At 45.0% G+C, this 11,210-nt stretch overlaps 1 protein-coding gene across 1 annotated transcript in view; it reads right to left on the reverse strand.

Moving 5' to 3' along the window:
- pkd1b (polycystic kidney disease 1b) overlaps window positions 1-11,210 on the reverse strand; it is a 196,357-nt gene that overhangs the window by 25,083 nt on the left and 160,064 nt on the right. The window contains exons 32-33 of the mRNA XM_048611156.1: window positions 3,691-3,859; window positions 714-888 (exon numbers count right to left, since the gene is read on the reverse strand). Coding sequence (XP_048467113.1) covers window positions 714-888; window positions 3,691-3,859 — 344 coding nt within the window. The remainder of the gene's footprint in view (window positions 1-713; window positions 889-3,690; window positions 3,860-11,210) is intronic.

An 11,210-nucleotide genomic window follows, 5' to 3' on the forward strand; every position in this document is an offset into this window, starting at 1 on the left:
AGATAACAAGGTGTCGAGCTGGATGAACACAGCAGGCCAAGCAGCACCATTTCTGAAGAAGGGTGTAGGCCCGAAACGTCAGCTTTCCTGCTCCTCTCGTGCTGCTTGGCCTGCTGTGTTCATCCAGCTCGACACCTTGTTATCTCAGATTCTCCAGCATCTGCAGTTCCTACTATCTCGGAATTCACAAGGTGTTTTACAGTTTTCAAAATACTTTTGAAATGTGGTGATTATTGCAATGTAGGAAATGTGGCAGCCAAGCTGCACAAAGCAAGCCCCCCCCACCACCACCATGAACAGAAACAAGATAATGGCGTATTAATATTTTAATTAAGGTGTTGGCTGAGGGATAAGTATTAACCCAGGATACTGGAGAGAAATGTTCTGTTGTTTTAAAAATGGCAGTATTTTATATTTACCTGAGAAATCAGGAAGACTTTAATGTCTCATCAAAGACTTCAGCTCAGACTCCTTCAGTATTGTACTGAAGTGGCAGCCCAAACCAAGTCCTGGAGTGGGGTTTAAATCTCAAGTGCTGACTCAAGAGATAGGCCGATCCCTCATAACCTCAACTACAAAGTGCGCACAGCACTTGTACAGCAATGTGTGCAACTGAACTGAAGCTGTCCTCTCTGCTGGAAGGCTGTCTTTCCTGCACATTGTATATGGGTGATTCAGCAGGTTCTTTGTTAGTGTTATAAAATAATATTTACCATCAACACCAGCAACAGGTCCACCCCGCGACTTGAGCTCAGCACTGAGATAGGTTTAATAACGACAACTGGTTTGACAGGCAACGTGGGCTGAAAGACGACCAGTAAGGTCACCACAGCATACAGATCCACATCCCGGCTGTACTGTGTGAACTCAACAAACGCACTCTCTGTCCTGGGACGGGCAAGGAAAGCAGAATAGAAAAATATCACAAATAAACGCAAGAGGCAATTCAGGAGAAATCTCTTTAACACAGGGAGCGGTGGGAATGTGGAACATAATCCAAGAGAGTAGTTGAGGTGAACGATGTTTACATATTTATGATGAATTTAGAAAAATGGTGCAGGATGAAAAAAGAGCATGCTGACAATAAACTGAGATATAATAGGGAGGGAAGAAGGGTCCAGACCTGAAATGTCAGCTTTCCTGCACCTCTGATGCTGCCTGGCCTGCTATGTTCATCCAGCTCTACACCTTACTATAATAGGGAGGGAACAGTTTGATGTGGGACTTAGTCACAACCAGTTAACCAGTCTGTTTCTGTACAATAAGGTTTATGGAATTCAATGTGGCTGAGGGAAAGCTGACATTCTGAGGGAACACAGCTACATCTTCCCGAGTTAAACCTGTGCTCATCTCTAATCAGGTTTACACTAGTTTGGATTTAATTGTCCATCTCTAAGCTCCAGTGGAAAGCAATCTGCTGGCTGTACTCTTCCTCATTGTGAATCCAGACACAATAGAGTGGATCACCAGTATCAGCAGAAAGTGTTGTGCATGGCATGGTGTGGATGCTGGTTGCAGTGGTTGTGTGATGGAGTCAGGACTGTTACCCCTAGAAGTGGCTAGAACTGCCCAGTGCTGAAGTGAGCTGTTTAAAAATACCTGCCTTGTTTCTCTGCAATTTTGTCCAAGTTGTTCTTTTAAACATTATTAAACATTTAATATCTTCTTTGAGCTATCAATTAAACTGTGATCTTCCAAGGCAATCCCACTCCCTCCATGATAATGATAGGTTGTGGAAAGCAGTTACTCATTAATATTGAGCAATAGCAAGAACTGCTGATGCTGGAATCAGAGATAACACAGTGTGGAGCTGAAGGAACACAGAATCCCGACCCGAAACTCCAACTTTCCTGCTCCTCTGATGCTGCCTGACCTGCTGTGTTCCTCCAGCTCCATACTCATTAATATTGCTTTTATAATATCTAATTATCAATTGGGGTTGTCAGTAAATAACATTTGAAACTGTTAGAATTGATTCCTTCATCATACAGTCTCCCACTGTGTCTCCCTGACCGCACAGAAGTATGGCCCAATGAGGCTAAAATCCCAGATTCTTCACAGGATTACAGAGTTACTCAGGAGCTTCAGCACATCCTGTATACACTTATTGTCAGTTTAAAGAAGAGCTGACTTAAAGAGTAAGTACTGGTGACATTATTAGATTTGGAAGAATTTGGTGGGGCTGATAGTTTGAATAAACGGACACTATTAGGAACAATGTCGAAAGGAGAAATATGAATGTGGGTGTATTTGATAAAGTGTATGGACTAACTAGGTTAACTCAGCTCTTCTGTTACACCACCAGGGCAATGATTTGAAAACCTCTCCACAATACTGCCTGTAGCCCATCTCTACACTAACTCCCGCATACCACTGCACTTGTGCTCCATTCATAACATTCTCTCCCATGTATCAGCTGCTGTTGAACACAGGAACACACACATACATCATTCACTGTGAAGGAAAAAACAGAGTTAACATTTCGGGTCCAGTGACCCTTCCTCAGAACTGATTAAGTTCAGATCAGTACTGAGGAAGGATCACCGGACCCGAAATGTTAACTCTGTTTTTTCCTCCACAGATGCTGCCAGACCTGCTGAGCTTTTCCAGCAATTTCTGTTTTGTTTCCTGGTTTACAGGATCTACAGTTCTTTCATTTTTTATCACATAACATATATTAGCACAGGAACACACACATATCATTCACTTCTGTGTTAGCCAATGATGTCCCCAGCCGGACTGTGGTCCATTATGTTCACTATTCCATAAGCTGCTCTGGCTGTGTTTAATCCTACAGAGCCCCAGGGGTCACTGATCACTCACTGCTCTTCAAATCACCCCTAATATATCCTCTCCCTGAAGATACTGCGAAACCCTGCCACTACCTGATGCCAACTACCAGGTTGTAATAAATAAAGCTAGATCTGGACAATAAGATTGAGAGAAAAACAGAAATTGCTGGAAAATCTCAGCAGGTCTGGCAGCATCTGTAGAGAGAAAACAGAGTTAATGCTTTGGGTCCTGTGACCCTTCCTCAGAACTGTAGGGTCACTGAGATTTCTGTCCACACATGCTGACAGACCTGCTGAGATTTTCCAGCAATTTCTGCTTTTGCTTCTGATTTCAGCATCTGCATTTCTTTCATTTCTTTTGTTCAATGAGATTGAAAATTTGTTTGGAGTTTGAACAGAACAGTACCCTTCATTTACTTGAAGTGTCACAGAGGTTACTGACTGTCTCCCATACCCCAAATTGAAACAGGATTAGGTGCAGATTAAAGTTCTCTCTGCACTGGTCCTATATGTGATTGGACTAAACATGGCCTCATAGAGGTCTATGGCACAGAAAAGAGCCCTTTGGCCCACTGAGACTGTGCCAGTGAAAAACAAGCACCCAGGGTGATATATCATCTGTTCTTGTCAGAACACGAATAGAAATGAATAGAGATTGCTGGTATCATTATCTCTTTTAAACGTCTTAGGGAAGAGACATGGAACTGTATCAATCTGATCTATGTAAAATCAATAAGTAGTCACCTAACTGAGCATATATACTATGGTCCCTGTGGGTCCAGCTTTATGTGAAGGGATTTTTAAGATCATGTGACTGGAGATTAAGACCATATAACCAAACAATGCATTCATAAAGTGCCATATCAACAGGACTAGCCACGATAAGATTGATTCTTACCTTGTGAAGTTGTCTGATGAATAAACCCAATTGTGATTGGTGCTGTTAATCTCAGCAGACCAGTCAATCCTATGGGTGATTATTTCGGTGCTCAATGAGTTGGAATGGTCACAGCTATTGCCAGGATTAATTACAGGGGTTAACCAATAAATCCACCAGGGACAATGTCCTGAGAAAGATTCAACAGAGAATTACACATTCTGACCATTCATCACATTATTGAGCATTTGCATCATAGAAACAAGGTGTGCTCCATAGAATCGAAGGCTAACTCCTGAGCTAAAACGTTACCTCAGCCTATAGACATTTGGAGGTAAAACTTGACCACTGAGACTCTGTGTCAGGCTTCTGTTTATTTTTGGGATCCAGACGTTAAGAATATCTTCCATCATGTTGCATGGGACAGACTTCGAACAGATCTATCAACGCAAGACTGGACATCTGTGAGGTGCTGAGGGCTGTCAGCAGGAGAATTGTACCCCAGCACAATCTTCAACCTCATGGCCTGGTGTATACCCCACTGAACCATTACCATTGGGGTAGTGGGAATCTGGAACGTACTGCCTGGGAAGGTAGTGGAGGCTGGATACCTTACACACTTGAAAAAATATTTGGATGAGTACTTCAAATATTACAACATTCAAGGATATGGGACACATGCAGGAAGTTGAGATTAGTGCACTTTTAGTGGTAGTCATGGAGGTGACATAGTGGCTTAGTAGTTAGCACTGCTGCTTCACAGCGCCCAGGACCTGGGTTTGATTCCACCCTTGGGCAACTGTCTGTGTGGAGGTTGCACATTCTCCCCATGTTTACATGGGTTTCTGCCGAGTGCTCTGGCTTCCTCCAACAGTCTAAAGATGTGCAGGCTAGGTGGATTGGCCAATGCTAAATTGCCCATAATGTTCAGGGAGATGTAGGTTAGGTGTGTTAGCCATGGAAAATACAGGGAAAGGATAGGGGGATGGGTCTGGTGGGATGCTGTTCAGATGGTCGATGTAGACTTGTTGGGCCGAGTGGCCTGTTTCCACACTGAAGGGATTCTGTGGATATGGATTATGTCGGCACAGATTCGATGAGCTGAAGGGCCTTTTTTGCACTGTATGAATCTACAAAACTACGAACAAGCCAGGAGATTAAAGTCAAAAACTTTAAATTGCTGAAGAAACTCTGAACTTCTGAAGAAGGGTCACTGGACTCAAAACGTTAACTTTTTTCTCTCCACAGATGCTGCCAGGCCTGCTGAGATTCTCCAGCAATTTCCGTTTCTGCTTTTGATTGTTTCCGATCTCCAGTATTCACAGTTCTTTGTTTTATTATAGACTAGGGGATCAAACCTGATTCAATGGAGAGTGCAGGAGGATATGCCAGGAGCAGCACCAGGCATACCTAAAAATGACATGCCAACCTGTTGAAACTACCAAACTGGAACACTTGCAGGCTAACAGCATAAGCAGTAAGTGATAGACAGAGATAAGTGAGCCCGCAACCAACAAATCAGATCTAAGCTCTGCATACCTGTCACAACCAGTCATGAATGATCTACAAACACAAATTGCTGGAAAAGCTCAGCAGGTCTAACAGCATCTGTGGAGAGAAATCTGAGTTAACGTTTTGGGTCCAGTGACCCTTCCACAGAACCAATGGTAGCTTGGAAAATGTTGGTCTTTATGCAGAAAATAGGGAGGCGGGTAGGCTAGGGAGTAAACGATAGGATAGAGCCCAAAGAGAGAGAAAGACAGTTGGACAGACAAAGGAGTCGCTAATGATCAGGCTGGGAGGGTGAATAGTTGTTAATGGTTGTTAGATGTTAATAGTTGTTAATAGTATGTGATATAAAAGGCCTGGAACGTGGGATTGGGAGGAGGACATGGGAGGATCTCAAGCCCTAAGTGATGTTGTATCCAGAAGGCTGCAGAATTTCCAAGCAGAAAATGAGGTGCTGTTCTCCCAGCTTGCACTGAGCTATGCTAGAGTACTGCAGGAAGCCTGATACAGAGTGTTGGCCAGGGAACATGCAACTGGAAGCTCAGAGTCTTGAATGGCCGTGGCCAATTAAACAATTCACTGGAGGAGGAGGCTCCACAAATATCCCCATCCACAATGATGGAAGAGCCCACACATCAATGAAAAGATAAGGCTGAAGCATTCACAGCAATCTTCAGCCAGAAGTGCCGAGTAGATGATCCATCTTGGCCTCCTCCACAGATCCCCAGCATCACAGATGCCAGTCTTCAGCTAAATTTTATTCACTCAACGTAATATTCAGAAAGTGTTGGAGGCACTGGATACTGCAAAGACTCTGGGCCCTGTCAATATTCCGACAATAATCCTGAAGACTTGTGCTCCAGAACATGTTGCTCCCCTAGCCAAGTTGTTCCAGTTCAGTTACAACACTGACATTTACTTGGCAATGCAGAAAATTGCCCAGGGTACTTTGTGCACAAAAAGCAGGACAAATACACCCTGACCAATTTTAGCTCTATCAGTCTATTTGTGATTCATAGATTCAGAGAAAATAGGTGCAAGGTGTACGCCATTCGTCTCTTTGAGGCTGTACTACCATTCAATATGAACATGGCTGATCATGCAATTTCAGTATTCCACTCCCACATTTTCTCCATACTCTTTGATCCCTTTAGCCACAAGGGTCATATCCAGCAATGTGGTTGACTCTTAACTGCCACCTGGGCAATTTAGGGATGGGAAATAAATGCTAGCCTAGCCAGTGATGCCCTCACCCATGAATGAGTATAAAAATTCCCTCTTGAATATATGTAAAGAACCAGCACCAACAGCTTTCTGTGGTTGAGAATCCAACAGTTCACAACTCACTGAGTGAAGAAATTCCAGCGAGTATAAGCCCAGTCGATCCAGTCTTTCTTTATATGTCAGTCCTGTCAGCCCAGGAATCAGTCTGGTGAACCTTTGCTGGACTCCCTCAATAGCAAGAATGTCATTCCTCAAACTAGGAGACCAAAACTGCACATAATGCTCATGGTGTGGCCTCACCAAGGCCCTGTATAACTGCAGCAAGACATCCCTACTTCTATACTCAAATCCTCTCGCTATGAAGGCCGGCATGCCATCGGCTTTCCTCACTGCCTGCTGCACCTGCATGTCAAACTTCAGTGATTGTTCCACCATGTCACCTAGGTCTCATTGCACCTCACCTTCTCCTAAACTGCCACCATTCAGATAATAATTTGCCTTCCTGTTTTTGCCACCAAAGTGGGTAACCTCACATTTATCTACATTATACTGCATTGCCCAAGTATATGCCCACTCAGCCAGCCTGTCCAAGTTACCCTGCAGCCTCGCAGCATCCTCCTCATGGCACATACTGCTACCCAGCTTAGTGTCGTCTGCCAGTTTTGGAGATATTGCATTTGATGCCTTCGTCCAAGTCATTAACATACATTGTAAACCGCTGAAGTTCCAGCACTGAACCCTGCAGTACCCAACTCATCACTACCTGCCACTCTGAAAAGGACATGTTTATGTCAACTCTCTGCTTCCTGTCTGTCAGCCAGTTCTCTATCCACATCAATACATTACCCCCAATACCATTTAATTTTAGTTACTAATCTCTTGTGTGAGATCGTGTCAAAAACCCTTTGAAAGTCGAGTTACACAACATCCACTGAGTTATCCTTGTACACTTTACTGGTCACATCCTCAAAAAATTCCAGAAGATTTGTCAAGCATGATTTCCCTTTAGGGAATCCATGCTGACTAGAACCGATTCTGTCACTGCTTTTCAAATGCTCAGTTATTACATCCTTAATAATTGACTCCAGCATTTCCCCCACCATGGATGTTAGGCCAACTGGCCTATAATTCCCTGTTTTCTCTCTCCCTTCTTTTTTAAAAAGTGGGGTTACATTAGTCACCCTCCAGTCCACTGGAACTCTTCCAGAGTCTATAGAATGCTGGAAAATGATTACCAATGTGTCCACTGTTTCTAGGGCCACTTCCTTAAGTACTCTGGGATGCAAGAGCATTAGCCCCTAGGACTTATTGGGTTTTAATCCCAACAATTTCCCCAATACTATTTCCTGACTAGTAAGGATTTCCTTTGGTTTCTCCTTCATGCTTGACCCTTCATGATCATAAGTAAAGTGCTGGAATGTGTCAGCAACATTGCTATCAAGCAGCACCTGCTCAGCAATAACCTGTTCAGTGATGCCCAGTTTATGTTCTGCCAGGGCCTCAGCTCCTAGCCTCATTACAGTCTTAATTCAAACATAGACAAAAGAGCTGAATTCCAGAGGTGAGGTGACTCCTCAGATACTGAAGTAATCCATGTTCAAGTGCAGCAAGACTTGAACAATATGTAAGGGGGTGACACCCCTTGACATCAAGGCTGCATTCAACCGAGTGTGGCGTCAAGGAGCCCTAGCAAAACTGGAATCAATCGGAATACCGTCTGCATGTTGGAGTCACACCTGACATGTAGGAAGATGGTCATGGTTATTGGACATCAGTTATCTCAACTCCAGGACATCTCTGCACAAGTTCCTCAGTGTAATGTCCTAGGTTGAACCATCTTCAGCTGCTTCATCATAAGGTCAGAAGTGGGGATGTTCGCTGATGATTGCACAATGGTCAGTACCAATTGCAACTCCTCAGATACTAAAGCAGTCCATGTCCAAATGCAACAAGATCCAAGCCTGGGCTAACAAGTGGCAAGCAACTTTTGTGCCACTCAGGCATCAAGCAATGACCATTTCTAAGAAGGGAGAATCAAACCATTGCTCCTAAACATTCAATGGCATCACCATCACTAAATCCCCCACTATCAATATCCTGAGGCTTACTGTTGATCATTAACTGAACTGGACTTGCCATTTAAGCACCACGGCTACAAGAGCAGGTCAGAGGCTAGGAATACTGTAGTGAGTAACTCACCTCCTAATTCCCCAAAGCCTGTCCACCTTCTACAAGGCACAAGTCAGGAGTGTGATGGAATACTCCCCACTTGCCTGGATGAGTGCAGCTCCAACAACACTCAATAATCTTGGTACCATCCAGGACAAAGCAGCCCACTTGATTGGTACCAAATCCATAAGCATCCAATCCCACCATCATCGACACTCAGTAGCAGTAATGTGTATGGTGTACTATCTACAAGATGCACTGTAGAAGTTCACCAAAGATCCTCAGACAGCACCTGCCAAACCCATGACCACTTCCACCTAGAAGGACAAGGACAGCAGATACATGGGAACACCACTACCTGCAAGTTCCCCTCCAAACCACTCACCATCCTGACTTGGAAATATATTACCATTCCTCCAGTATCGCTGAATCAAAATCCTGGGATGCCCTCCCTAAGGGCATTGTGTGTCTACCTATAGCACGAAGACTGCAGCGGTTCAAGATGGCAGCTCACCAACACCTTCTCGAGGGCAACTAGGGATGGGCAAGAAATGCTGGCCCAGCTAGCAAAGACCAGACACATGAATGAATAAAAATAGTCACGATGCTTCTATTTGTGAGTATCTTTGTCAGAGACAACTGGTCTCCCACTCAAAATTGGGGGCAGAAATACCCCAGACCTTTACAAACATAGGCTACGGTGAGAAATTTGGGTGAATTGCTGAGAAGTAAATCAAGGCCTTTCTTGACATTGACATTGCGCTGTTCAAGACTCACAGTCCAAGTAGTGCAGTGCAGTCATTTTTTTGTGTCCAGGGTCTAAGTTTATGCAGTGCAGAGGCTGTATTGTGTGGTGCCGACTCTGTGTTTGTGCATTGCAGGCACTGTGTTTATGCACTGTATGGTCTGCGTTGGTGTGACAGTCTTTATGTTTATGTGTTGCAGTCTCTGTTGGCGCGGTGCAAAGTGCATGTTGGCATGGTGCAGGGTGTGTGTTGGCGTGGTGCCGGGCCTGTGCATTTGCCATGCAGGGCTTGTGCTTGTGCGGTGCAGAGTCTGTGTTTGTATGGAGCAGGGCTTATGTTTGTGCAGTGCTGGGTCTGTGTTTCTGTGGTGCAGAGTCTGTCTTTCTGAGGGGCAAGATCTGTGTTTGTGCAATGCAGGGTCTTTGTGCAGTGCAGGGACTGCGTTTTTATGGTGTATGATTTGTGTGGTGCAGGTATTGTATTTGGATGGTGCAGGTGTTTCTGTGGTGCAGTCTCTGTGTGCATTGCTGGATCTGTGTTTGTGGGTTGCTGGGTCTGTGTTTGTGCATTGTTGGGTCTACATTTTTGTAGTTTATGGTTTGTATGGTGTGGGTGATGTGTTTGTGTGATGCAGGGTCTGTGTTGGTCCAGTATGGGTATAGTGTTTGGATGGTGCACCGTGTGTTATGGTGCAGGTGTGTGTGTGGTGTTGGGCCTGTGTTTGTATGGTGCAGGGTCTGTGCGCAGTGTTGGGCTAATGTTTGAGTGGTGCTGGGTCTGTGTTGGTGCAGCTTAGTCTTTATGTTTGTGTGTTGCAGTTTCTGTGTTGGTGCAGAGCAGTCTGTGTTTGTTCAGTGCAGGCCTTATGTTTATGCAGTGCGATGTCTGTGCTGGTGCCGTACGGTGTCTCCGTTGGTGCAGTGCAGGGTCTGCGTGTGGTGCAGTCTGTGTTGGTGCCGTGCGGGGCCTGTTTATCCATCTACAAAAATTGAGTTGAGTTGAGTTGACAAAGTTGCAGTCAACTGCCATCTATTGTTTGCCTGTAATAAAGTGCAGGGGCTGCTGAAGCACCATTGAAGGTAATGTAATGTGAAGGAAGGTGGAGCTCTGTACCTTTTATCTTACAGTAGTGGTGGACAGAGAACCACAAACGCAGATGATGATGGAAAATAAACATTTAGTTATAACTGGGAAAACATCGCTACTGTGAGGTGTCATTCTTGTCTTCTTTCTTTCCCATCCAGTGCAGTCATGGTGTCCGCAGCTGGGCTGGAGGGGCCCACAGTGGAGCCCATTGGCCTTGGCGTTTCAATAGTACAATTTCCCCTAGGGTTGTCTGAAGAGTGCCTGGACATGGTGGGTGTATTGCACCCAGAGGCACGTGCACCTCCCCCCTCATCTTGAACTCCCACAGTGGGACGACTGTCTGTGGTACCTCCTCCAGTTCAGTGCCTCAGTTTCTTTGTGAGGAAGGAGAATGTGGAGTGAACTCAGTGTACCTTATCCCCTTGCTGCCCTGATGTTAGTGCTGAGCACCAATGACTAAAGCGATGGAGTGCAGGTCTGTGTGTAAATTGAGCAGCCAATCAGAATACTGGAACTAACTCTTCATGGCAGCTGATAGTAGGAACTGCAGATGCTGGAGAATCCGAGACAACAAGGTGCAGGGCTGGATGAACACAGCAGGCCAAGCAGCATCATAGGAGCAGAGAGGCTGACGTTTCGGGCCTAGACCCTTCATCAGAAAAGGGGGAGGGGAAGGGGGTTTTGAAATAAATAGGGAGAGAGTGGGAGGCGGATAGAAGAGGGATAGAGGAGAGGAGAGGTGGAGAGGAAACAAACAGGTCGAAGAGGCGGGGATGGGGCCAGGAAAGGTGAGTGTAGGTAGGGAGT

Source organism: Rhincodon typus, chromosome 23, assembly GCF_021869965.1.
Source record: "Rhincodon typus isolate 14 chromosome 23, sRhiTyp1.1, whole genome shotgun sequence".
Taxonomy (NCBI): Eukaryota; Metazoa; Chordata; class Chondrichthyes; order Orectolobiformes; family Rhincodontidae; genus Rhincodon; species Rhincodon typus.